The 27809-nt window shown below is 43.5% G+C and overlaps 2 protein-coding genes and 3 non-coding genes across 7 annotated transcripts in view; 4 read left to right on the plus strand and 1 right to left on the minus strand.

The window, feature by feature from the left end:
- PTCD3 (pentatricopeptide repeat domain 3) overlaps nucleotides 1-24763 on the plus strand; it is a 37787-nt gene extending 13024 nt beyond the window's left edge. For both annotated transcript variants that reach the window (XM_050947720.1, XM_050947719.1), the window contains 15 exons: nucleotides 805-892; nucleotides 984-1044; nucleotides 1406-1488; nucleotides 2174-2318; nucleotides 6610-6660; nucleotides 7655-7729; nucleotides 12071-12099; nucleotides 12730-12836; nucleotides 16037-16115; nucleotides 16212-16302; nucleotides 16873-16958; nucleotides 18029-18177; nucleotides 19078-19119; nucleotides 21235-21393; nucleotides 22528-24763. In XM_050947720.1, coding sequence (XP_050803677.1) covers nucleotides 805-892; nucleotides 984-1044; nucleotides 1406-1488; nucleotides 2174-2318; nucleotides 6610-6660; nucleotides 7655-7729; nucleotides 12071-12099; nucleotides 12730-12836; nucleotides 16037-16115; nucleotides 16212-16302; nucleotides 16873-16958; nucleotides 18029-18177; nucleotides 19078-19119; nucleotides 21235-21393; nucleotides 22528-22603 — 1321 coding nt within the window. In that variant the 3' untranslated portion in view covers nucleotides 22604-24763. The remainder of the gene's footprint in view (nucleotides 1-804; nucleotides 893-983; nucleotides 1045-1405; nucleotides 1489-2173; nucleotides 2319-6609; nucleotides 6661-7654; nucleotides 7730-12070; nucleotides 12100-12729; nucleotides 12837-16036; nucleotides 16116-16211; nucleotides 16303-16872; nucleotides 16959-18028; nucleotides 18178-19077; nucleotides 19120-21234; nucleotides 21394-22527) is intronic.
- Nucleotides 1178-1313, plus strand: LOC127048515 (small nucleolar RNA SNORD94). Its single transcript, XR_007773709.1, has one exon. It is a non-coding gene; the product is annotated as a small nucleolar RNA SNORD94 (small nucleolar RNA).
- LOC127048514 (small nucleolar RNA SNORD94) lies at nucleotides 10081-10213 on the plus strand. The gene has a single exon (XR_007773708.1). It is a non-coding gene; the product is annotated as a small nucleolar RNA SNORD94 (small nucleolar RNA).
- LOC127048513 (small nucleolar RNA SNORD94) lies at nucleotides 16634-16765 on the plus strand. Its single transcript, XR_007773707.1, has one exon. It is a non-coding gene; the product is annotated as a small nucleolar RNA SNORD94 (small nucleolar RNA).
- Nucleotides 24764-25245: 482 nt separating the features above from the next.
- IMMT (inner membrane mitochondrial protein) overlaps nucleotides 25246-27809 on the minus strand; it is a 32684-nt gene continuing 30120 nt past the window's right edge. For both annotated transcript variants that reach the window (XM_050947588.1, XM_050947587.1), the window contains one exon: nucleotides 25246-26226. In XM_050947588.1, the coding sequence (XP_050803545.1) occupies nucleotides 25619-26226 (608 nt within the window). In that variant the 3' untranslated portion in view covers nucleotides 25246-25618. The remainder of the gene's footprint in view (nucleotides 26227-27809) is intronic.

Consider the following 27809-nt stretch of genomic DNA (forward strand, 5'->3'; position numbering starts at 1 on the left):
CTCTTCACATAACACAAGAACTTGGGGTCACCCAATTAAATTAATAGGCAGAGGTTTAAAACAAACAAAAGGAAGTACTTCTTCACACAACACATAATCAACGTGTGGAACTTGTTGCCAGGGAATGTTGTGATGGCCACAAGTATAACTGGGTTCAGAAAAGAATTAGGTAAGGTCATGGAGGATAGATCCATCAGTGGCTGCAAACTAGGATTGTCAGGGTTGCAACTTCATGCCCTGGGTGTCCTTAAACCTCCAGCAGCCAGAAACTGGATGATGGAATGGATCACTCCAAATTTCCCTGTTCTGTTCATTCCTTTTGAAGTACCTGGAACTGACCACTGTCGGACAGGATACTGGGCTAGAAGGACTCATTGGTCTGATCCAGTATAGCCATTCTTATGTTTAGTTGCCATGGCATTGGTCACCCTAAAAATTTCCCTAGACAAAGTGATTTTTAAGCTTTAGAAGTTGAATTACAAATAGAAATCACATTTGTCACTTCTGTATGGGACACTGTGGGGATTCAATGGATGACAAGAAGTGAAAAATAATACCAACTCCAGTTGATGCTGCCAGATAAGTTCTGTTGGGTAAAATAGAATTGTCCAAATTAGAATTTGTCCTGGATCCCAGAAGTAACACCCCTACTCTTCTGTAGAATACAGCAAACTACAGATGTAGTATGTTAGATTCCTTTCCTGAGGGTATTCTTCACGGAACTTCCCGCTCAAAACAGTTCATAAACTACTTAATCTTCCTCCTGGCCTTCCTGTCTAATGTTCTACTCTTTATTGAGTTTAGGGAGAACAACAATGCCGAAAGGATATTTAACCTAATGCCAGAGAGAAATGCACACTCCTATTGCACAATGATCAGAGGAATGGTGAAGGTACTATTATCTCCAGAGGATATCAGTTTTTGTTTGGCTCATTTCCAGCTTGCTATGTCAGTATCTCTAACACATTTTTGTCTTCTCTCAGCATGGGGCTTGCGTGAGGGCTCATGATATGTACACAGACTTGCTGAATGACAGGCACACCGGTGAGTGTCTTTCTGTCTTCTGTTTTTCTATAATAATTGACAGATTGATTTGTAATGCATCTTCTGTTATTTAAAATCCATTTTTCTGGAATGTTGTAAAGTATTCTAATTTTGTTCAGCTATTTCTTCTTCCATGGCAATGATGATTGTCGCAGGGGTACTGACCTCAGCTAGATCATGGGAGCTGAATGTGAACTCTGTTTGTTTTTCCAGTGTGACGAACATGTGGAAACAGGTTCACAGGAAAACTTTGCCTAGAACTGAGCCGTGTTAGCAATATGCAATAAACTCCCATATAAAGATGTACTTGTTAGTAAAATACAACTGCTCATTGTGAAATAAATTTTCTTAAATCTTCCAGCTGATGTGTACACCTTCAATGCCCTAATTTTAGCAGTCCCAGAAGTGAAAGAAAACTACATTGAAAGATGGGAACTTGTTGAAGTAAGGATGAGAAAGGGATGAGGGAGGGAAGAGGCTGGCGGCTCGTTTTGTTTGGAGTAAATGAAAGTGTGTTTTGAATAATACTAGAAATAAAAGCTTTCTAATGAGGTGCTAATATAATTAGTGCTTGCAGAGAAAGTACTCCAGTTTAATACTAATTTTTGTAGAACAGTGGCACAAAAAAAAATCCTTATATTGTTTTGCGAGGGATTCGTGTGTCCTTTAGGAAATAGCCAATTAGTGGATGGGTATGTAATTAAGAAGGAATGTGAGCAAGCATTCTAAACAAAGTTCTGCACTGAATTTGTCTACAAATATATGAAAGATATAAAAAACTATGGAGGGAGATGAAATTAGTTGGGATAACATAAGAGTGTCTGACTTTGACTAACGGGATGACATCCAGAAGGAAAATTAAGATGAGTATTCCAATCTAATAGAACTCAACTTAAAAGTTTTTCTGATAGTCACCCAAGAAAATTTATTGCCGCCCCGTAATTTGGGAAATCTAAACCAAGACTAGATAATGCATTAGTAAATGTACAGTTTTGGGAGCAATCATCCACTGGCTGAGGAACAGAAATATAAAGACAGGGGAGACACCTGCAGTTCTATAGAAGTGCTGAATTGTGGTGAGTAAAGCGCAGAGCAGTGTAGTTTTATTTACCTTTTTTTCTTGGTATAGGACTTGCTGAAGCACATGGTTCAACAGAAGGTGCAGCCAAATCTGTTAACTTTTAATGCTGTTTTGAAGACTCTGAGGAAATGTGGTGGTATGGGCAAGGGTATCTCCCTAAAGATACTGAGGGAAATGAAAGCACTTAACATAGGTAAGAGAAAGCCCTAGACTCTATTAAATATCAGAGGGGTAGCCGTGTTAGTCTGGATCTGTAAAAGCGGCAAAGAGTTCTGTGGCACCTTATAGACTAACAAACGTATTGGAGCATGAGCTTTCGTGGGTGAATACCCACATGCATCCCACGAAGTGGGTATTCACCCATGAAAGCTCATGCTCCAATACATTTGTTATTCTATAAGGTGCCACAGAACTCTTTGCCGCTTTAGACTCTATTAGATATTCCTAAAGGTACTTCCAAAATAGCAAACTTTAGGGTGATGGCCAGAGGAGTTTTGAGGCAGGGCATAATTTAAACCCGTCTCTTACATAAAGCTTTTCCTCCATAGATCTCAAAGTGCTTTACAAAGGTGGTCAGTATAATTATCTTCATTTTACAGATGAGGGAAACTGTGGCACAGAGGTAAAGTAACCTGGAAAATCAGTGCCAGAGCCTGGAATGAACCTGACTCTCATGAGTCCCAATCCAGTCTTTATTCTAAAGTACTGTACAAATGATTAATACATCATAGGCTTGACCAAAGAAAGACAAGCTTCTGAGAGTTAAAACTTTGGGTATGTCTACACTATGGGATTATTCTGATTTTATGGAAACTGGTTTTGTAAAACAGATTGTATAAAGTCGGGTGCACATGGCCACATTGAGCACATTAATTCGGTGGTGTGTGTCCAGGTACTGAGGCTAGCGTTGATTTCTGGAGCGTTGCACTGTGGGTAGCTATCCCGTAGCTATCCCATAGTTCCTGCAGTCTCCCTCGCCCATTGGAATTCTGGGTTGAGATCCCAATGCATGATGATGCAAAAACAGTGTTGTGGGTGATTCTGGGTAAATGTCGTCACTCAATCCTTCCTCCATGAAAGCAACGGCAGAAAATCATTTCGTGCCCTTTTTCCCTGGATTTCCCTGGCAGACGCCATAGCATGGCAACCATGGAGCCTGTTTTACCTTTTGTCACTGTCACCGAATGTGTACTGGATGCTGCTGACAGGCGGTACTGCAGTGCTACACAGCAGCGTTCATTTGCCTATGCAAGGTAGCAGAGACAGTTACCAGTCATTCTGCACCGTCTGCTGTGCCATTGTAAATTGACGATGAGATGACCGTTATCAGTCGTACTGTACTGTCTGCTGCTGTCATGGGTGCTCCTGGCTGGCCTCACTGAGGTCGGCCGGGGGCGCACCGACAAAAATGGGAATGACTCCCCAGGTCATTCCCTTCTTTATGTTCTGTCTAAAAATAGTCAGTCCTGCCTAGAATATGGGGCAAGTGTACTAGAGAGCACAGCCGCTCTGTGTCGGAGCCCCAGATATCCCGCAGAAATGATGAGTTGCATGGCATTCTAGGGGGTGCCCCTGCAACGACCCCACCCGTTACTTCCCTCCTCCCCCAGCCCTCCTGGGCTACCATGGCAGTGTCTCCCCATTTGTGTGGTGAAGTAATAAAGAATGCAGGAATAAGAAACACAGACTTTTTAGTGAGATAAAATGAGGGGGAGGAAGCCTCCCACTGCTATGATAATCCAGGCAGTACAGAATCTTTTCTTTAGACGTGAAAGTGGGGGGTTGATAGAGCTCAGCCTCCAGTTGCTATGATGAGGACAGTTACCAGCTGTTTTGTGCCATCTGCCGGGAATGACCGGGAGTCATTCCCATTTTTACCCAGGCGCCACCGGCCAACCTCACCAAGGCCAGCCAGGAGCGCTCACGGGATGATGACGGTTTTCCACCATTTTGTACCATCTGCCATCAGGAAAAGAAGGGGAGGTGATGCTGCTGTTCAGTGCCGCAGCACTGCATCTACCAGCAGCATGCAGTAGACATACATTGACATTGAAAAATGGCAGGAACCGATTTTTTTCCCTTTTCTTTCATGGTGGGGTGTGGGGGGGTAAATTTACGAGATATATCCTGAACCACCCTGGACAATGTTTTTGACCCTTCAGGCACTGGGAGCTCAGCCAAGTATGCAAATGCTTTTCAGAGACTGCTGAGGACTGTGGGATAGCTGGAGTCCTCAGTCCCCCCTCCCTCCCTCCATGAGCGTCCGTTTGATTCTTTGGCTGTCCGTTACGCTTGTCACGCAGCACTGTGCTGAGTCCCTGCTGTGGCCTCTTTCTATCATAGCCTGGAGATTTTTTCAAATGCTTTGTCATTTCGTCTTCTGTAACGGAGCTCTGATAGAACAGATATGTCTCCCCATACAGCGATCATCCAGTATCTCCCGTACGGTCCATGCTGGAGCTCTTTTTGGATTTGGGACTGCATCACCACCCGTCCTGATCAGCGCTCCACGCTGGGCAAACGGGAAATGAAATTCAAAAGTTCACGGGGCTTTTCCTGTTTACCTGGCCAGTGCATCCGAGTTCAGATTGTTTTCCAGAGCGGTCACAATGGTGCACTGTGGGATACCACCCGGAGGCCAATACCATCGATCTGCGGCCACACTAACCCTAATATCCGACATGGCAATACCGATTTCAGTGCTGCTCCTCTCGTTGGGGAGGAGTACAGAAACTGGTTTAAAGAGCCCTTTCTATCGATATAAAGGGCCTCGTTGTGTGGACGGGTGCAGGGTCAAATCGATTTAACGCTGCTAAATTCGGTTTAAACGCGTAGTGTAGACCAGGTCTTTGTGACATGTCGAGGAATACTGCTTTGCATGTTTAAAACCAGGGGCCTCATTTCTGCAATCTTTGAAGCCTGTGAGAGTTTGGGGCTTGTAAAGATTGCAGGATCAAGCCTCATGCTGGTTCAGGCAAGTGTCATTTGTAAATAAACAAATTAGGGGACATTTGCGCCACTCTGAAACCGATATAATACAGTTATCCATAATTATTTGTTAGTCTTAAGTTTTTCAGAGCAAGAATTTTCTCTTGCTATGTGTTTGTACAGTGCCTGGGCTCTGATCTAAACTGGGGCCGTAAGATGTTACTATAATATAAGTAATATGAAATAAAGCATACAGTTTTCAAATCTTTGCAGAAGTTCCTGCAGTTCCGATTTTAATGCCTCTTGGTTTGCTTGCAAACTAACTTGTAAAAATAATGCAGACAAACAATTAATGCTGTAGCAATGTGGTTTGATAGAAAAGAGGTCTTGTTAAACAAATCTGCTGCTTTTTCTCTTTCTTTTTTTTTTTTAATGAGATTTGCTTAGCCGGGGCGGCTCTAGCTTTTTTGCCACCTCAAGCACGGCTTGCCTGCGGGAGGTTGGCCGGTCCCATGGATTCGGCGTGCCCGCCGCTGAATTGCCACCAAATCTGCAGGACCGGCAGACATCCCTCAGGCAAGCCGCCGAATCCACGGGACCGGCGGACCTCATAGACTTCAAGGTCAGAAGGGACCATTATGATCATCTGCCTGACTGCAGCCCTCGCAGGGGCCAGCAGGGCGCCCCCCATGGCTTGCCGCCCCAGGCACGCGCTTGTAGCACTGGTGCCTGGAGCCGCTGCTGTGCGTAGCACTTCAAAAAGGATGCTGGGAAAAAGCTACAGGACTGATTTGAGGACTGGAAAATCCTGTTTCCCAGTGAGACTTAAGCTGAATCTATTAAATTTATCTAAGAAAAGGTTCAGAGGTGACATGCTCATGGTCTAAGTGCCTGTGTGGGAAGAATATTCTGATAACTGGCATGTAAATCTAGCAGTAAAAGGCAAAATGATATAGATTTGCTCAAAGCTGAAGCTAGATGCACCTTATTTCTAGTTTGAATATATGCTCAACAGTGAGGGTAAATAGTCATTAACAGTTTTTTCCAGAGATGTGGAGTCTGTATCCCATGAAGTCTTTAAAACAAGACTGGTGTCTTTCTAAAAGAAATGCTCTATTTTAACCAGAAGTTGTGGGCTTGATGCAGGAATTACTGACTGAAAGAGATCAGACTAGATGAGTAGTGGGTTCCTTCAGGTCTAAATCTATGAATAATTGTACATCTGTAATGTGTAACATAGGATTCCGTGTGTGATATTAATAATCAAATGGATTATTAACTACACAAGTTCTACATGTGGCTTCTTTTACTCCACTGATTTAAGAGGTAGAATAATATGATTAATGTCCTCTCTAGGGCCATGTTAGATTTATTTATTTATTTAGTCTCAGAGAATCGTTTGCTATTAATAAATCTTTAGCAGATACACAGGTATTCATAGACAAAATATAAAATTTCTTTATGCAATGTCTCTTTGCTGCTACTTTAGAGTTGAGTTGTAAAGCTTTGCCTACCTCCATTTACCAGGCTCACCTCAGTGTCTTTGTACATTGCAGAACCCAGCCTTGCAACATTTGAACATCTCCTTGGTATATTTTATAAATCTGGTATGTACAATATAAACTTGCTCTGTGTCTTAGTTACGAATTGTTTTGAGTACCTAAAAGTGGCTTGGATGAAAGCAGCAGTCTGATGGTTTGAAAATACTGTCACGTCATGCAGCTATCTTGCAAGGATCATATGCATTGCCTCTCTGATTGCTGCGTTGCCCAAATAGCTCATTAGAAAAAGCTAAGGGGGCTCCTATCCTGTGTTAAGGAGGGAAGGCTTCTTCTCTCTGGCGAACTTTCTGTGGAGGCAGAAGAGATACTCTTTCCACCTGGAGATCAGCAAATAGAAGACTGGGTTGTGATCATGCGTTAGACAGAAAACCTACACTTTTGCAAACCCTGAACACAGCACTATACTGGACATAGGATAGGCCATGCAGAGGGACTCTGAATCCCCTGCTACTCGGGAACAGTGCTGTATATGGTACTCTGTGTAGCATGAGTGGGAGAAAGACAGAGCTCTGACCTGTGGAATCCACCACCACATGGTCCACTAGCCAAAATCCCTGAGGGTGGGGAAGGAAGGATTGCAGTGGGCACTACTACAGTTCACAGGCTGTAATAATGTTTGTGAGACAGCTACACTGGTATCTGGTTGAATGGTTTGGATTTTGTCTGCTCATCTCATCAACCAGTGTGGCAAATCCCATGCCCTTAAGGTCTGTTTGCTTGGCCTTTGGGTAGGGGTCTTGAATTGGCCTTTTAGGAAATGTCTACATTTCTGAAGCTGTCCCGTTGTGTTATGTAAATCCAATGTCAGCTGGGCAACTTTTAATTTAAAAACAAAACTGCAGCTGATTTGGAGCAGCAAAACCATGGTGAGAGGGAGAAAAAAGAACTGTTAAGAACTTGAGCTGCCTTCAGAATCCCACCAACACCTGGTTCCATTTCCATGGTGCTTTTGCTAGACATACCTTGTCAATGAACTGCGTAACACAACGGAGATCTGATAATTGTATATATGTTCATCATGCTGTCATATCTGCCCCAGGCTCAATGGAAATCATCTATGAAGTGATGGATGAAATTGAAGGAAAGACTTTTGTTGCTCAGGATCCAGACGATGGTAAGTAATTTGGTATATCTAACAACTTGCTCTCAATTGTGATGTAATAAACATAGGTGAGCTGTCCAGTGAACTGCAGATAAGTCCAGCAGGCATAGATAAATCAAGGGTATCCTGAGCTAGTAGCTTACTGATTTGTCTAAATATAGTGCAGTATTTGTTGATGGGGGTGGAGCATAAAACACCAGCTGTGCTCTTGAAGGAGCTCCACAGTATTGACACAGCATTTCCTTTCTTATGGGACAGTATTGAGAGGAGCAAGCGGTGGAGCAGCACCACACACTTCTGGAGAAGGTCTGCTAGCATTTCCAGAAAGTCATTGCTTTTCTTGACATTAGATGGGTTTTGATTGCAGAACTGTGTGACTAGTATAAAATTGTATAAAGTGAAGCCTAATGGAAAGCCGTACTTCAAACAACTCTAGTCTGTAGTAGGCGAGGAGGGACAAAGATTCAGAGTGTCCCAGGTGTGGTGTTGCTATTGCTGTACTGAGCAGATCTGATCAGTGAATGGAAATGTCAGATGGGCTGAACAAATTAGTTCTAAAATTAGATTTTGAAGCATATGCTATAGAAAAGAAACTAGTACTTTACTATATTTGCCTCAACAAGTGTGTTTCTGACAAATGTGGATTGCTAGATGTGTAGTAGTCTACTAGGCTACTCTGCCGAAAACTTTCTTGACCCTTGAAAACAAATCTGCGGATGATCTGTCTGCTACATTTTCTCCTCTTAGTTTTAGGACTGATCTACCCTAGAAAATTAGATTGTCTCAGCTAGGTCACTCAGGGTGTTGTACCAATTATATTAGACCAGTAAAAACCAGCAGGATCTTATTAAAGGGGACAAGGCAAAGATGCCACATTTATTATGATAACAATTTATGACTAATATCTTAATTCTTATACACACACATTGTACCTATTACCTATATACACACACACACACACACACACACACACACATTCACATTATAATACCTATACACACACACACACACACTCTTCAGGTGTTCTGCAGCTGCTGCATAGTTACCAGTCGTGAAGATAGCTTAAGTTCATGGCTTGATTTTGCAGCTTGGGTTCGTAGCTTGTGGCAGCGAACTGGCCAGGAAAGCTGCGCACAAGGCTGAGCTGGATCTCTGTTGGGCAGGCACCGATGTTCTTCCATGTTGGCAGCAGAATGTTACCCAGAGTCTCTCATCTCACCCTTCTTTTTTATAGGCTTTTAGTTTGGATTCAAAGTCTATAGGTCTTGCTGTGTCACGCTGCCTCTGGGTTTAGATTGATCACCCATCAATTGCAGGCGTGACTTTCAGCCTTGAACCTGGCTTTGATCTTCCTTCTGTTGTTCTGTTGTCCTTTTCTTTTTAGGGTGGATGCTTCTTACTTTGTTTAGGGCTGTTGTCTAGGTCTTCAGCCATTGGTATTTGAACTTTATCTCATCAGGACAGGCTGGGGCTGGAGGTTGATTCCGTCATTCATACATACCTCATTCACACATCTAAACTAAACTAATAAGTTTATAGCAGGGTTTGCAAAAATGAAGGTTGGAGGAAGCTTTTACAAAATGGAGTGAGTGTTTTAAAATGGGGTTTGAATTACAATATGGAACAGAAGTTACAGTGTAGGCAAGCGTAGTGAGTGGTGAACAGAAGTTACATTAATAAAGTGAACAATTAAAAAGAGTTTCATTTATCAGTTCTACAAGGAGTGTGAAAAATCCACACACCTGAGCAGCGTAGCGAAGCTGATCGAAGTCCTCATGTAGACTGTGCTAGGTTGATGGAAGAATTTTCGGGGAGGTGGATTACCTGCACCAGTGGGAGAACCCCTTCCATCAGCATAGGCAGTGTCTACACTGAAGTACTACAGCAATGCAGCTGCAGTGTGTTAAGTGTAGACAAGCCCTTAATGTTTTACATTAAAGAGTTGGCCCTTCTGCAGTGGTTTTTCACCCGACTCCCCACACTGCCTCTGCTGTCTTTCATCACAGCTCCTTATGTTGGTTGAAAGGAACTCACAGAGTGATCCAGACAGATGCTTTTCTTGCTGGGATTGGGACCCTTCCATTCATGGTGTCCCAGGAACTACGGACCCAGAGTCTCATCCCAAACTGACTGCTGTGTGGCAGCCTAATGCGCTGTGGCTAGACCATAAGGATGGTCTTACTTTGCTTTTAGACCTACTCAGTACACTCATTCATAGCAGACATGGTATAGACGAGTGAAATGCTAGGAATGATCACTGAAGGAAAAGGCCACGTAGCTGAACAAAAACTAGGACTCTTCTGACTCTTCCACGCTGCTCTTGATTTTCCTTTGGAATCGCAAAAGAAATATCACTTTTGAATAAGGCAATGATGATTGGCGCAGGGGTACAGACCTCAGCTGAATCATGGGAGCTGAATGTAAATGTTTCTCTGACCTGCATGTAGTGGGACATCTGAGAATATTTACATGAGACTTGTGCCTAGTCTGAGCTGCTTTAATTAAACTCTTAAAAAACCAACAACAAATCATTCTTACACTTCTCCAGTGGATAATATTTCTCAGCTTATTTTTGGAGACTTCCAGCCATTCCTCTAAACTTAGCACTTCCACTAAAATGGAGTCTTGCCCCTTTGGAGTGCATTGCAGAGTATATATTCACTCTTGCCCGTGTAAACCACGCAGCAATTTAAAATGTTCTCTGCAAGATTTTGACTTTGTATCCCAAAGGATTTGTAGGTTATAATGCAGGTAGCTGATGGATATTCTAAACATTTTAATAGCAGGATGGTACTTCTCTATCCTAAAAAGGCATCTTAACTTTTCAATGCCTTTCCACAGTGAGCCTAATACAACTCCCAAAGGCAATTCAGTTAGATTCTTTCATCCATATTGCTGTCCACATATAGCCATGATTTCAGTCACTACTTGAATTTAGAGCACAAACTGGACACTCTTACATTTAAACTTGTTTTTAAAAACTGCCAGGAAGACTTCTCCAGCCTATGCACAGATGGTCTGCACAGCTGTTGCTCTTCTCCATACTCCCTGACTGAATGGTTTTCCCCTGTCAAGTGGCTTCCCCATTTATCACAGGTGGAAGGGAAGTGGTTTCCTTGCTATTTTAGGAATCTGTTAGTGATGAAGAGTGGATAAGGATGTAGGGAAAGGGGGAGGAGGCAACTGCTGTACATGCTCTAGTGCAGGAGGTTCTGAGGAAAAAAAATTTGGTGGCCTCAGAGTGCGGCCACCAACTCTTGCTCGTGGGCGCTATCTCACTTTTTCCTAAAATACTTTGGTTATCCTAAAGCTAATCAATAAATATGAACATATACACATCCAAAGCATTGTAATTTATTTATTGCTAGCTTGTAAGTCTGTTGTGAAAAGTGATATTAACAAACATACAAGTATCACTTTTCACAGCAGACTTAATCAGCCCTGGCAAGCCTGGGGACAAATTAAGCCCTGGATGGAGGGTTGTGGGAGGAAGTGGGGGCCAGGGGAGATGGGGGCTGAGGGAGGCAGGCGGGGCTGGAGCCTGAAGCCGTGCAGCCAGAGGCCAAGGTTCAGGGACAGCCTGAAGCCATGTGGCCAGAGCTTGGGGCCTGCCACTGCGCAGCCAGAGCCCAGAGCTGGAGTCTGAAGCCCCACGGACAGAACTTGCTGAAGCGCAAAGCCTGAGCCCTGCCACCCATGAGAAAGTGGGCAACTCGCTGGCTGCATGCTCCTACAGCATCGTGTCCCAGGTGACTCCAGAGAGGGGCAGGGCCCAACCCCTGCTGCTGGCCCCCACATCGAGGAGCAACAGGGATGGGGAAGGGGCTCTAATTTGCCCTCCCCCACATCACAGCCCAGGAGGCTGTGGCCGCAAGAAAAGCCCCTGGTGGCTGCATGCGGCCACGGTGGCTGCATTTGAGAAACACTGCTCTAGTGTGTACCCTGGGAAGGGGGAAGAAAGGAGTCTGGACAAGTGACTGCCTTTACATGTGTGTTCCTGCAGCCTCTACTGGAGGCTCTAGAGATGAGAAGCAGGTGGCTCTTCTTACTGACCTGACTCTGAAAATACTGTCCTGAAGCAAACATGTGAATGTAGCTTTCACAAAGCTGCCCTACTCCCGAATATGGAGTCCTCTGCAGAGATCTTTCTCCCAAAAGCTAGCTAGCTGAATGGGTCTCTAGCCTGAGTCTAAAAGTGTAATACAGGAATCCCAACTATTTTATCAAACTTAACTACAGAGTCTTCTGTATAACTGGAAAAGCCTCTTCCACCTCATGTGGAAACCATGTTAGAGAGCTGGTTAGTATTTCTCAAAACTGGACTTTAATGGACTGGATTTTTTTTCCTTTCAGCCAATTTCTTTGTCAGTGCGATGCGAATAGTAAGTATTCATTGCTCATATTTAACCTTTTGAACAAGGTCCTCTATTTCATTGCCTTCCTGTAGGCTTTTAAATCTAGTTTAGAATTGCCTCTGGGTATTCCAGACCTACTGCACAGACTAGGTTCAACTATTTTCCTTCCTTGCTCATTCAGTTCCACCAGCCTTGGCTGCCTCCAGTAGTCTTTCATTTCCCCACTGTTTCATTTGTACCTCCCAGTCTGAAATTCTCTTCCTCCCCTGTCAGTCCACTGAATCAGTAACCCATCTGCCTCTGGGCCATCATCCAGGAAACTTCCAGCAAGCAATACAGATAAAGGGATACTTTTTGGGCGGCCAGTATTTCTCTGTCCCATCTTATGTTTTCTGATCACTTCAACACTGTCCAAACATCCTCACACCCCACTTGTTTAACTTGCCCTTAAGTGAAGCCAGCCAAAGTGATTCTTTGTCTTAGCTCAAGGAAACGGTTAATTGATCACTGCACTGAATTGCTTCTTCACATCTTATTTTTAAACTTTCCTTTCACTATCAGCTGATTGAATCTGTAAATAGGACTGATGCCAGGCATGAAAGGATGTGATGTAAGTGTTGTATTTGAGCAACTTAAATGTGCATTTGTTTATTGCAGTGCCACAGTCTGAAGGATGTTGAGCTCGCATATAGATTACATAAGGTACTGGAGACAGGAGACCACTGGAAACTTATAGGAGATGCACAGCAACAGTCTCTCTATTGGTAAGTTTGGTGCAGCTACATTTAGTACCATGAATTCATTAAGAACACTGTCCTCATTTTACTTAAACCAATATTTAATAAATTAGGATTTGAAAATTGAACTCTTCTTTCTGCAGAAGGAGACTTTCTTGAGCATCTGCTAGAATATAGATAACTTTTAAAGTCTCTCCTTTTGAGTAGGAGCGGGGATAGCTTACTTGTGGTTCTCATCTAATAGTAAAATAAAAGCGCTTTAAAATATACAGGAAGCTGATTAAGATCCATAACTGCTAGCAGACTAAATGTGTAGAATAACTAATTTTGAAAGGACATCAGATTCAGTATTTTGAAATCACTTCCCCTAAACAGCTCCACTTACGTTATAGGAAAATTAGTTCTGTCTTTTCACCCAGCACATTTTCTTGGCCAGAATAGAGGAAGGAGAAAAACTCTTGGTGAGGCAGGGGCTCACTCAATCTTATGTCTGGCCTTTCCACTGTCTCAGTTTACCTTTGGGTTCTGATCAAACCAGCACATGTGGTGCTCTTCACAATACCACTCCCCTTCTAGATGTAGTTTACTACCATAAAATAACATGCATCAAACCTTCTAGCCTAGCCATGTGCTCTGGGATCCATTAGTCCTTTCAGTTTATAACAGGATTTAGCGTCCATATAGCCCTCCCTCTCGGCTCAGAAGGCTTTCCAGTCCTCAGTCTCCTGCAGCCCTCTCAGCTGAGGCTCCTGCTCCCTGCATGTCTCCAACCCAGGCTTTGGACTCTGGAGAATGTTTCTTCTCTACTATCCCGCCATCCTCACAGGCTAAGTGAAAATTCAGGCTTATATACTTTATCTGATCATGTGACTGCCACCTGCCCCTCTAAATCCCACAAAGGACTGTCATTCTTCATGTCCTTCGGGGAACCACGTGTCCCAGCATGCCTTCTCTTTAAAGGGGATTAGCCTTGGAATAGTGTTGGCTGGTCCCAGGTCCCCTGCTTCTACCCCTAAAGGGATAAAGATTTCATTCTGTTACACTTAGTGTTGTGCAGGCCTAACAGTAGCATCTAAAATATGCATATCCATAGGTTCTCAGGCATCATGCTCATTTAGCATAATAGGAAATGTCTGGAGAGATGGTGAGGTGACCTGAAGAAAAGCTCATTGGAAGGATAAGGTTAAAGAAGCACCAAGAAAGGAATTCAGTATTGGAATCAATATCCCAAAGATGCTGTTAGTGTAATAGGATTGATAGGATCTTTATTAGTCTGTAGTTTAAGTCAAAGGAGACAACTAGATTTAGATAAGGCAGCTCAGTCATTGCATCAGGTCAGGGACTTGATTAGACGAGATGCTTCTCTTTGTGGCTCTAGGACAGTCTGTTTAGTAAAACAAAAGTGAAGTAGTTTCTTGGCTAATCACCAGCTCACAAAAATATCCTGTTACTAGCCTTAGAAATTGTTTCTTATCTATAGGGGGAAAATGTTTTCTTGGTGTTCACCTGTTCTGGATATTGTACCAATGAGACAGTTCTAACAAGTTTAAAAGGGCAGGGGTTTGCTATTTTAACAAAGCGGAACACCTCTGCATTGATTTTCCTGTCAGTGAATTGGGGGAACACTTGGCGGTAGGGGTTGTTTACGCTATGGTAGGAGGAGAAGGATGATTGTGTTACGCTGCTCTTTGACCTGCATTCTAATCTATCTGTTAGCACAAGTTCACTTTCCATCCATTTCTATGTGAACATTAATCTGCAGTTACATGGAAGAGATACTTAGACTAGTGTATTGCAAGGCAAGATGGATTATGTTTGCATCCTAATTCTAACCAGTCCTTCCCCTTACATCAACCCTAAAAGCTCTTGCTCACTGTGACACTTTCTCTGGATGCCCATGACTGGGAGTCACCTTGCTACCCCCCTGCCTTGTGGGAGTCTTTTTTTGTGCCAGCTCCAGCATACCACCAGCCTTTCACCCACTCAAGCACTCTCCTCAGGACTTTGCCAGTTCTAACTTTGCTCTAGTGTCTAGCCTATGTCACTGGACAGTCACAGAAATTATCCAGTTTGCTGCACCTAAGGGAATAGTATAAACACTTCAGCTTGTTTAATTCAGCTGAGTGTCAGCTCCAATATAACAACACAGCACTGTAATCTGTTTACAGTGAAAACAGATATAAATTGATTGATAAAAGTTAAGTTTTGAGAGACAGTGATCAAAGGTACTAAGAACAACAGGTTACAAATAAAGCAGAAGTTGTAACATTCTTGCTAGAGATTGACACTTAACAGGCTGCAGTCCTTGTGTAAAGAACTGAAGAAGAGCTTTATGTGCTTGAAAGCTTGTCTCTTTCACCAACAGAAGTTGGTACAATAAAAGATTATCTCACCTACCTTGTCTCTCTTGTCCTGGAACCAGCACAGCTACAAAAACACTGCAAACAATCCTTATGTAAAGTAGTGTCCTCTCACCTAAGCCTTTACTGCAGTATTTCAGCCTAGGTTGGTTGAGATCCTGTTTTCATGAATGCAACCACACTGCCTGGTTACCCCTTCGAGTGCAGGAGAGGTTCTGGTGCCTCCAAATCCGTTGTTTTTGTTCAGAGTCAGATAACTCCCTGAGGTGCTCTCCTGTGTTGAGTTCACCTCTCCTCTCCCCTCAACAATCTGTTATTCCTGTTGACTTTTCATGCAAATGGGGTTTGCTTTGTGTTGGCTTAATTTCCATTAGAGACAGGGTGAATAGGTGATTCCACATCCCTTTGTCTGACAAAACCAGCTTGTCAGCCCTGCCTAGGACACAGATTCTAAACATATTTTCACTACGTACATACAGCTTCTTAAATATCACCCGTACATACATCACACAATGATTAGGAGGATCGGTGTGACATAAGCTTCCATTAGACACCTCACAGCTCTTTCTGGGTAAATACTATGAGAGCAGTGTGTTAGGTGTAGTGAGTTTGTCAGGCCTGGTAGGAGTTGCTGTACAGAACAGTGAACACTTTGCTAGATGGCATTGAGGGTTCTTAGGGTCACACCTACCAAAAACTTTGCTTCTTCAAAGCTGATTGTGTTTAATGTCCAATTTATTGCTAATCATGGAAATGTTAGTTCATTCAGATCTGATCATTGCTATTTAGAGGTCCTCCATCTATCCATTTCAGCCAATCTAATTACTACTGAGTTCTGACAGCCTGCATTTTTTCCCTTTTCTGCAGTGCAAGGTTCTTTACTCTGGTGTGTATGATGGAACAGCTCGATGTCATATTGAAGTGGTATAAAGAACTGGTCCCTTCGGTAAGATGGTATTTCCATGTATTTGGGCAGCTTATGATATAAATCTGGAAGAACAAGGCAGTCATACCAGGCTAAACTGCTGTCTCTGTTCATCAGCTCTTCTACCCAAACGCTCAAGTAATGTGGGATCTCCTTCAAGCATTGGACACAGCCAACCATTTGGAAATGGTCCCTCAGTTTTGGAAAGGTTAGTGGTAGCTTGGTTTCTTGGTTGCCTGTGGTAACCTAAGGCTTGCCCATACAGCTCACCTGATAACAGGGTAAGGCAGCATACTAGTCATTGGAGAGCCACTTAAACGCCTCCATGGTGAGAGCCACAAACTATTGCAGTACAATATCATGATGCTGTGATGTTTGTCCTGCTTGGATCTTCAGAACACAGGCTGACAGCCATGATAGCCTCGCAGTGCAACATCAGGATTTCTTAGGATGGTGGTTAAAGGGAGGGTGGACAACAGAGGTGGTACAACTAGTGGAACTATTCATTGAAGGGGAAAATACATGGCTCTCCCCTTAAATCAGCAATGATGATTGGCGCAGGGGTACGGACCTCAGCTGTATTATGGGAGCTGAATGTAAATGTTTTTGTCCTGCATGTGGTGGGAAAAGTGAGAACGTTTACATGAGAACGGTGCCTACATCTGAGCTGCTTCTTAAATGTACTATTAAAAATTGTCCTGCTTGCTCCTTGGGAGGGAATGTTGGGCGTCTGATGCAGTAATGGCTCTATTGTTAACCACTCTCTTTCTTCAATCAGAGATCAAACAGCTTGGGCTTAGCAACAGACCCGAACTGTTGGAGGAGGTGTTGGCTCTGATGGCCAGGGAGATACACTCTCAGGAGGTGAGGCTCATGAAGTGATCAGTGAGGGTGAAAGTGTCACCCTGACTTTACTGTCAGTGGCGGGGGGGATAACACCAAGTTCAAAGTATTAGAGTAACTAGAACCATCATGTAGAGATAATCCTAAATTTCCATTCACTGCATAGAGATCACAAATAACACAAGCCTCTATATTTAGATTAATCTAAAGTTCCTGTTAAGGGTTCTAGGCACCTTTTATTAATTTGAGGTTTCACTCTATGGCAGATAAGCTCAGCATCCTCCCCAAAACCCGCTTCAGCTTTCAACATGCGTCTCCATCCTCAAAAAAGGTGGGCTTTGCAGCCTGCCCTGACAATCAGTACATTAGACCTGCTGGGAACCAGGGTGGGAGAGAGGAGTGAATTCCAATAATTGGGTGCCAGCAACTCATTCTCTTCTAAATGGAGAGAGGTTCAGGCTCCAGATCTGACTGTGCACAAAGAATAGATCTCTCCCTCCTAGAATTAAATTGGCCTCTATCTAGGTTTGTCATCTCTGAATTTGTAGAGTTGAGCAGCCGAATTCCACTGACTTCAGTGGAGTTAACCAGAAATGAACTTGACTCAGGATGACTCAAAAATCGTAAGATCAAGGAATCTACAGACTGTATACATCTGACTTACTGGGAGAAGCTGTTTTTCACTGGGGGAGACAGATGACATTTAGCTCCATAACTCTCACTGATGTTCAAGGAGAGATGCACAACTGACATTTGTGCCTTTTGAAAATCTCCTCCATTGAGATTATTTTAAAAAAAATGTGCAAATGTAGATGCTCATAACATGCCTGGCCTCAGTGGTTTAATGTGAAGCAGCTTGCTGCAGCTTCCCGAACGTCACCTGGTAGTATTCCCCTTTCTTGCCTTAATATACAGTGACTTACAGTTGCAGTGGTGCTTAAAAATTGTCCAGTTGAGAGCTCTCTGGTGGAGCTGTCTTCCTACAAAAGAGGTGTTTTCTGAGGCTGAAAGTGTGGTAGACAATTCACTGGTAAACAGGATGCCCCACAAGTTACGTATGTTTGGGTGCTAATAGAGTAATCTCTTCACAGACTCAGATGTCATTTGCCAACTGTGCTGCAGATATCAAATCTATTTTTGAAACTCGAGAGAGGAACCAGGTCCCCTTAGGGTGGACAGCGAGTGCTCTGGGTAACATTGCCATACTGTTCTCAAGGGTGGGGAGAATCCAAGAAGCCTGGTAAGTGTGGGGCTGCTATGAATTCTTGCCCTGCTTGCATCCTTGATATCTCCAGTTCAAATTTTAATCACAGACTGTATGTGCAGATGCTTTTAAGCTCTATTGTAAATGGAAAAAACCTGCAAAATTCTGGTATTTTTACTTGACATTTGTCTCCTCTTTGGTGTTGACTGGTTCAAAGTTACAGTCTTCCACTCAGTAAGATGATCTGGAAGTAAATACAGTAGCTGGCATAGGGAATATCCTACTCACTTGCATGCAAAATGCTTTATGCTGCCAGATGTCTTGTAAATGCACCAAAGAAACTAGAGTCTGTGAGCATTTTATTTAAAAAAAAAAAATTTTATTTTGGAGGCTTCTAACTTTGCCATAATACAGAGGTTCAATTCAAAATAATGTTGTTGCTTCAAATGTCCAGTCCTTAATGGGACTTGGATCAGACCCCAAAATTAAAATAAAATCTCCCATTGATTCAGTTGGATCAATACATTTGGGAACAGACCAGGAAGTGGGTGCCTTTGTATATTTACATCTGTTTGAACATTTTTAAAGTGAATGGGTTTTTTTAAGTGCACACTCAGCATATATGCCTGCAGTGACATTTTTCTTAGTATATTGAAGACTAAGGCAGACATAAATTAATCACTCATTTTAGTCTGCAGATAAAATCAGTGAATACTTCAAAATGTGTATACCAAAGACTCTTCCCTCCTTAATGAATATTTTCCACATATTGGTGGAAGAGCGGACCATATTGAAGGGTCTTTTCCAAATTGTAGTGAAGGTGGGTCTCATTAAAGACCCTTTACTGGTGTTCCAAGCAGACATTTATCTTAGAATGAGACTGATGATATAACCTCAGTTTTTTGTTTTTGTTTTTTTTTCTTCATCTTCAAACAGCAACATGCTGGAGCTTTTCAAAAGAACCAATAGAGTCCCCAGGTGAGTTCATTTAGTGGTCTGACTTCAGGTAGCAAATCTCACAAGTTACTTTGGTTGAGGTCTTGCATTGTGTTTCTAGGTGACAATAGCAGTCTGTAGAGTGATTTTTCACACCTTCACTTCCGTAGAGAACTCCTAAGTTCGATACTTTTCATTCGGGTGTCGGCCTCCCTGGTGAACGGGGAGGAGTTTCTTCATTCACGCAATGTAAAACCTATGCTGAGAGCTCTTTCTGCCCCCAGGACATGGTCAAGGGGCAGAGGTTGGGTTGAGTGAGATCCTTAAGACTTCAAAATTCTGATGCTGTGACTTTTTTCCCCACTTGTGTGAGACTCTTGAGATATGGGGTAATAAAATAATTGAATGGGCCCAACAGGTCAAAGTGTGTTGTCAAACAAGTCCAACAGCTCAGTGTGGGGCTAGATTAACTCTCCACTAGAAACCAAGAGCAGCTCCTCTGAGACTTTCCCAACCAACATCACCCTGAAGTGTCCCTAGCCTCTATTTGCCAGAAGCTGGGAATGGGCAATGGGATGGATCATTTGATAAACTGCCCTGTTCTGTTCATTCCTCTGAAGCACCTGGCATTGGCCACCATCGGAAAACAGAATACTGGGCTAGGTGAACCATTGGTCTGACCCAGAATGGCCATTCTTATGTTAAGATTGATGGTCTTAGATTTTAGCATACTTAACATTTGAGCCTCTAGGAATAGGTGCTCCTGCTGGCCTGGAGTTCTTCAGATCACATCAAATCACACTAGCTCCTGAACTGATCAGGTTACAGCTAGTAAATGTTTGGTAGAGAATTCAAAATGAAACTGACCAGAGTAGGGGGGTTTAAGTACCTTTTGAAGCTCTAGAAAGACGCTTCATTTAAAAGCAGAAATTTTAACTCCCAAGAGAAACTAATGGGTTTAAACCAGGGTGATCTATCTTTACCTCAGAAAATTATAGGAGTGTGTGCTGATACTGACAATGGGAGTCTGTGTTGGCCCTGGTGTCCTGGCCAAGCATCAGTTCTAGTAATTACAGCCAGCCTGCCTAGATACACTTGCAGTGGGAATTAGGTGTTGTATTGGGAGGCGCTGTTGTGTGTTTAATTTCATGCACACGTCTCAAAGCACTTGCACTAGTGGAGTCCCTTGGCACTTGCACTAGTGGAATCCCTAGCCGATGTGTGAAGTCGGAGCCCCAGCAGGAATCCTTGCTGAGGGGAGGGAGGGGAATTCTGGAGTTCTCAGCATGGCTGCTAGTCCTCAGTGACCGTCAGCTCTGAATGTGATGGGAGGGAAGCTTCTCCTTGAGAGCTGCCAGTAGAACAGGAAAAGGCTTCTTTGGTTTAAGTGGCCCAGCTGCAAACCCTTGTCCTACTCATCTCTCCGATAGCTGCTGCAGACACTTCTCCCCAGCTCCTCTTCCCCATCCATCAGCAACATGTCAGACCTCCAGCAGGAGAGGAGGGAGTCTGGCCAGCCACCTGAAAGGCTCTGTCAGCCTGGCAGCTTTCCAGAAGTAGCAGAGCTGGAGCCAGCTGTTCTCTGCCTTCCCAGCTTGTTGGGGGAGGCAGAGAAGGCAAATTCCCTGTCTCTCCCCCCTCCCCCTTTTCTCTTACAGGCAGCTCTCTACAAGAAGCTATAGCTCTGCCTGTTAGAGCTTAGCCCTCTGAGCTCTGCCTCTGGTATCGTTCCAGCAGGATGCTCAGACTCCTTGTCAGCCAGTAATGGGAGAGGGACTGACTGAGAATGATCTGTAAACAGGGCTCAAAAATAATGCCATTTAGCCCTAAGCTCCTGTACCTCTGTCTCCACCACTGAGAGGTCAGCCCAGCCTGGTGCGGGTTCCGCACATTGTCACATGTATAGTAATTTGTGCTCCTCAGTTAGGGAGGGCATTTTCAGAAGTGTTGACCTAACTGCTTGTGTTAAAGGCAAAGCTAAAACTCCCACTGATTTCAGGGAGAGCAATTATGCCCAAACTGAACGCTTCTGAAAATCTCCTAAGCATTGAAACTCAGCAAGTGAAGTTAATTACTGAGGGCTTGTGTGTGCTGTGGACACCCCACGCTGGACATTCTGGCTCTGCAGAGCATTCACTCTTTCCTTCTCACTTGCAGCGACAAGGTGATGAACGAGGTCTTGACCTGCACTAAACAAAGCAACACTCCACATCAGGCGGTTGAGCTAGTGAAGTTGGCGGCTGCCTTCAGTCTACCTACAACAGCAAAGCTTGCAAGAAGGGTGATAGAGGAGTTTGAACTGTCTGAAGAGCAGAAGTAAGATGGATTGTTTTATGTATTTTATTCCAAATCCACTGTCAGCAGTAACTAGGAAAATCTGTGTCCCTCTCTGCAAATGGCTTAGGGGAGAGTTGGCTTTCAGAACGCCACACACAGCTTTGCTGTAACCATCACTCCAGTCCTCCTCGCTTGCAGAAAACCTCAGTGTTAATCCCAGGCTCTACTCCTGCCACTGCTAGCTTAGCACCTTTCTTCACTAAGGTGATTAGATTTCAAGTTTTAGTGAGTTTCCGGCCAGTGTGTAGTTATAATACATTTCATTTAAAAACAACAAAAATCTCCTTTTTCCCTGTTGCTGAGAGATGGATCCTCAAAACCAGGGGAAACTGAACAGAGATGTAGTGAAGCAGCATTTGATGGCACTTCAGGCACCTATAGCTGCAGATATACACCTTTGTGAGACTTTGTCTACATCTTTAGTTGCCTCAATGACTTTATAAAAATCTGGCCCTTTTGTGCCTAGTCAGAGTAACCCCCCCTCCAAAAAGGGGAGGGGGGGAGCTTATGTGACTAGTGATTTTTGGGTGCCCAGGGTGAGACCATCTTTAAAAAGAACTAATTTATCAGGTAGTGCTGAGCACCCAACCTCTGAACATCAAAACCCTGGATGGTGTCTAGTTGGGTACCCAAGCCACATCTGAAAATACATGCTGTCGTCTCAGCTCAGTGAATCGTAGAGGTTACCGGTAGATAATGCTTTCAGTGGGCTTCGTGGACTTAGTTTCTTAAAAGCAAGACATTTAAAAAGCAACATTCTCTCTAAGACTTGTATCTGAAAAAACTACTGGAGCAGCTAAAAATCAGTGTAACCCTGAGGACTCTGAAGGAAAGGAAACCATGACTCTGAAGGTTGCACTGCAGAACTGAAATTATTCTTGAAGCCCAGTCTGGCCTGACTCCTATTCCAGCCTGCTTCTCCTGCTACAAAATGAGCTTTAGGAGTGGGTGGTCTCCTCCATTGCCTTCTGGAAGGGAGCTACCAAGCAGGGAGGAATATGGATCTATGGAGGTGTAATGTGGTGGTAGCATACTGTGCACTGAACTGTCCTTTCTGTAATGGTGTCACAAGTGGGTTTCAACCATGTGTTAAATTGAACCTTTCCTCCCCAGGAAGACTCTGGAAGATGCTGATCCCCAAAGCAGTGACAGCAGTGATAGCGACAGTGACTCAGAGCCGTTTCACTAGCTTTCCCTGTGAAACAAAGAATGGGAGTAGTTTCTCACTACTATGGCCTGCGTGGGCTGCTTTGGAAAGCTGCACTCGATTTCACCTCTCTCCTTCCATTGGATGTGACAGACCAAACGCTAGGAATAAGAGCCTTGTACTGTTCTGCTTACAGTGATACCTCTCCTCCCACCGCTATCCTCAAACCAGCTAGGAGAGATGATGGAAGCTCTTCCCCGTTGAATGCTCCCCTAGTAACTTGTCCCGGGGTTAGAGAAGAGACATAGGGTTAAGGACTAGACCACATCTACATGAGCCTTACTGAGACAACTACCTGTTTTCTGTTGACTTAATCTGTGAATTTAAACAGCCTTAATTACTGTTTCACTGTCTTACATGAAACATTCTTAGCAGCCCTGTGCAATCAGTCTGTTAAGTGTTGTAAGTTACTTTGCAGCACAATGGAGCTGATCAATGAAGACTCCTCCAGGGGCTTGCTTATGGTACCTCTCCCCTCTTGGGTTCAGGAATGGGCTTGGGGGCCTAGAGGCCAGAGCTGTGACAGCTGCTCTACTGTGAGCCTCTAAGGCTCCAGCTACCCTGCAGCGGGGGAGGTGGAGAGGGGGTGATTCTCCCCTTTAAAATATACATGGCTGCTATACTCAGAATGATGATGCTTCTACCCTCCAGCAGAGGCCTACACTGACCTTGTCTTTTAGCATGCAGGGGTAGTGCTGCCTTGAAAAGCTTAATCCTTCCCTTTAAATCATACCACTAGAATTCTATTGTCCCCCATACACCCACACCAAAGGCTAGAGCTTAACCTCTGAGGCTCCACTGTGGGAAGAGGGAGTTTGTCAGCCTTCTCAGATTAATCTTTTCAGTGAGGAGGATCACAGTTGGGTAGTACAAAGAACCTCAAGGCACAAATTAATCAATTCTTTTCATTGGTAACCTCCTTTTGATCACTTCCATAGCTACCAGCATAGTAAAGGTTAAGCTCAGCAGTACACACTTCACTCCTACACTAAAGCAGCTCCCATGTATCCACTACTGAGCATGCAGTAGCAGAAAAGGGGTTGAGTGCAGGATTAACAGTGCCAGCTAAAGGGAGTAGGGGAAGATGCGCCTTGTCTAAACACTAATGACAAGGAATGGGGATAAGAGGAAAACTAGGCAGGTACAGGAGTCACTGCCATGTTACACTTGGTTAGATTAAGCAAAATGAGGGCAGCTCTGTTCTTTCTTCCTGTTCCCCTACTGCCATATTTACCACTAGACTAAACAAAAAATAGTACAAGGAACAAGCCAATTGTTTCCAGCTGTGTCTCAGCCACTGAAAGGCATGGCCGGCCTTCACATCCCTCAAACATTAGAATATAGCTAGAGTGTTGCAGTAGTAGCTTGTGTTGCTACTGTATTATTCAGCCACTGCTCTTAGGTTCATGTAAGTCAGTGTAACTGGGATTTTCCTATAGGAGGACTGCTGGGCTCACAAACCTTTCCAAATGGTTGATACTGACAGTAAATAGCAACTTTTGTTGATGAGAATTGAAATGCCAACATGGGAATGTGAATTGTGACAGCATTGTAGATACCTGTTCTAGGTAAATATCCCACTTGTGTGCTTTGATTTTAAAAGCACTAGGCAAAGTAAACCGTACAGAAATGTATAATAAAACATGCCAGAAGTAAAGGGGAAAACTAGTTCATATGGAATAAGGGTGAATAAAGACTTGAACAGATCAGAACTGAAATACAGAAAGTGGTGTAAATCTGTTATGTGTTGTAAATAAATATATGTAGCTTGGCAGGACACCTTGTGTGATACTGAATAATGTGGTTGGTTCTAGGTAAATTAGAGAGAGCTGATACATTCTACCCAGATTAACATTACACTTCAAAGTGAAATACAAGGAGGAAAGTTCCTTCCCACTAATGAGCCAAGAACAGGGAGGCATTCAGGAAACCTAGCAAAGTTTTCTTGCAAGTCTGAATGTCTGTTTTGTGTTTGATCCACACTTAATATCTATCATGAAAGAGGCACAGGATGAGTTTTAATCCAGTATTTTTCAAGATGTTTTCTGGTTAAACCAATTGATAGTGATAACATCTGGAAGCTTCCTGTCTTAACTACAGACCATGCTGTTTAACAGATTGCTAAATTAAAGTATTTCCTTATACAGTGAGAGGATGTTTTCTTTTGAACTGCTTAAGCACAAACATTTTAGTTCTAGATCAGTGGTAGGCAACCTATGGCACACATGCGAAACCTTAAATTAGAGTGAATAAATGAAGACTCGGCACAGCACTTCTGAAGGGTTGCCAACCCCTGTTCTAGATTATGTATGTAGCCTGGCACTAGCTCAAGGATTTAAAATACAACTGCAAGAAATAGCATCAGCAGTTATACTATGTAGGGTAAAAGGCAAGGGCTAGTGATGGTCTAAATTTAAATTCCTACACCCCGAAAACAATATAGACTAACACAGTTACCAAGAGATGTGGAAGATGTTTGCCACTATCATCTTCAGGCCACTAATACCAACTCCTGCATCACTGATCTCCTGTGTGCATCTGAGATAACTGATACCAACTCCGAACAAGGGGCAAAGGCAGAAAGTTTCTAACATATTTAAGCAAAGAATTGAATAGAAGAGACAGAGGTTTTACATCTTGTTTTATTCAGCGGCACCAACTGGCAAATCAATAATGGGTTACAAACATTAATTTTGGCTGGATCACAAGCCCAATCAGTACAACTTGGAAACAAAATGGCTATACAAGTTGCTGAGAAAGCATCCTGAAGTTTGTCATCATAACAACTGAAACCAATACAAATACAACAGGTGGTGAGATTCAGCTCAGTGCAAGGAGACAGGACGGTACCCGTGGTTTGTGACATAACTCACTTCTACCCCTTTCAAGGTCCCGGTTTGCAAACCCTTTCAGATCATTTGATTTTTTCCCAGCACTTAAACAATTCTGCTGCATTAGACTGCTTCCAAAAGTATAATCCTAGATCCCTAGTCTAGATCAATCCACTTGAGTTGTTCCTAATCCCACTGCACTGGCATATGCAGTCAGGATATCCACTACTTGTTTTGTTTCCAGGGTCATTCGAGCTTCAGTCAGCCAATCCTGTGCCACTCTCCTAGACTCCCCTTTCAGCTGGTTGACAAATTTAGCTGCCAGCTCCAGATCTCCATGTTCAATGCAATATGAAGCATAGGATAGTAATTTAAATGTGTCCAGATCTTCAGGGCTGAGCTCAGCAGGTGGTTTCAGTTGCTGAGGATGAAACAGGAGAAGCGACTGTAGGTAAGAAAGCAAGTACTGATACAAGCTGTTTCTGGTTTCATCGATCAAGGCCACTCTTTTTGCCAGTTTTTGGACTATGTAGAAACGTGCTCTGAGTGCATCTTCGCTATAGACTCCTCGGGTCAAAGATTCTTGGGGGAGAGCTGAGACTAAGGCTTCAGTAAATGCATTGTCAGAACAGCTGGCTTTGACGGCCTCAACTGCGCACTCCAGTGGTTCAGTGGGACTATCCCCAGATGCAGTCTTCATACTGTATTTTAAAGCCTCAACTGAAAGCCACAACTGATGTGCCTTTCTGGCTGCTGCTTCAGCAACTGCGTGGCCTGCGGAATAAACCCAGAAAGGAGGTTTTCGTAGACTGACATTGACGCACTGACTCAGTGACACACCCACTATAACTGCCACATCAAGGTAAAGTAACTATAAAGATCTGCACCCTCACAGGCCCGTTTAATACATTAACAAGCACCAGCTAGCTCCCTTTCCCATGAATCAGTTTACTTTCAAAAGACAGCACAATCTACTTTTGGAGGTGTGGGACGGGCTGGCTCAATAGCAGGTCAGGATAATACTGGGTCTGACTGCTGAAGTGTGGTGTGTATTATCCCGAGTTGTCCAGATAAAGCCGGCCACTTCAAAAGCAGGAGCGCTACTTCTCCACAAGAACCCTCTGGCAGAGGGTTATATTCTCTTTGAATCTGCTCACTAGAGCAGAAGTGCTCAGCATGTTAGGAAAAACAGTCAGTTATGTGACCGATATGTGCTTAGGCATCACTCTTGGGTCACTGATGGAATAAACGTCTCTGTTCGTACCCTACACACTACTTTGTGCAGAGTATCCTGACAAGTTTTCAAATGAAACCTTACAATTTGCTGGTCAGTATTGTCCTGGTAAAATATGTTTCGCAACATTGTATGTGAAGTTATAAGATTCCCCTGTATGATGTTAACACGTTCCAAACCTCACAGCCCTGACCAGACAGAAGTCAGGTCTGTTCTAAACAAAGGAATGTGTGCTTGCCTTACTTTGCATTTAAGCAGTAAACGTCATCAAGCAGGGAGGGAAAACAAAGGAAGTTCAAACAGGTGAAAAATAAAACCCCAGCAGGGAATAGTCTTCCACATAGACTGACTCCCGGGTCTCAGCTGGAAAAGATTTTCAAGAGGAGGGAAAGACTATAAAAAGAAGGGACAACCCTCCCAAGGGACAACCCCCCCACCGCATTCTCCACACCTGAGAAGACAAAAGGAAAACAGCTATTGGACTGGGGGGCAGGGGTTCAAACCTGAAAGTCTGGTTAGTAATCTACTGGAGCATGTGGTGAGAAAATTTGCTTTGCAACCCAGATTGTTTCTTAAGTAGATACCAGTAAGTGTTTTACCTTTTTTTTTTTCTCCTCAGAGCATAAGCTTTTGTGGGTGAATACCCACTGACAAAGTGGGTATTCATTCACCCACAAAAGCTTATGCTCCAATACATCTGTTAGTCTATAAGGTGCCACAGGACTCTGTCGCTTTTTACAGATCCAAACTAACATGGCTACCCCTCTGATACTTTTTTTCTTGTAACCATTTCTGACTTTTGTGCCTCATCACTTATACTCACTCAAAATCTCTTTGTAGTTAATAAACTTCTTTTACTGTTTCATCTAATCCAGTGTTTTTAAGTTGAAGTGCCTGAACTCCATTTAAAATAAGATGGAGTATTATTGCCTTCAAGGAATAACAGACTTAATATAGTTGTACTGTCCAGGAAAGGGCTGGGCAGTAAAGGATAAACATTTCTAGATCACTCTGCAGTATAATCAAGCCTGGTGAAAGCCAGGGTGTAGCTGGCAGGCTGCAGTTACAAACACGGAGGGTATGGCCAGCATACTGGAAGGCTGTTTGTGAGTAGCCCAGGCAG

Source organism: Gopherus flavomarginatus, chromosome 3 (assembly GCF_025201925.1).
Source record: "Gopherus flavomarginatus isolate rGopFla2 chromosome 3, rGopFla2.mat.asm, whole genome shotgun sequence".
In the NCBI taxonomy this organism is placed as follows: domain Eukaryota; kingdom Metazoa; phylum Chordata; order Testudines; family Testudinidae; genus Gopherus; species Gopherus flavomarginatus.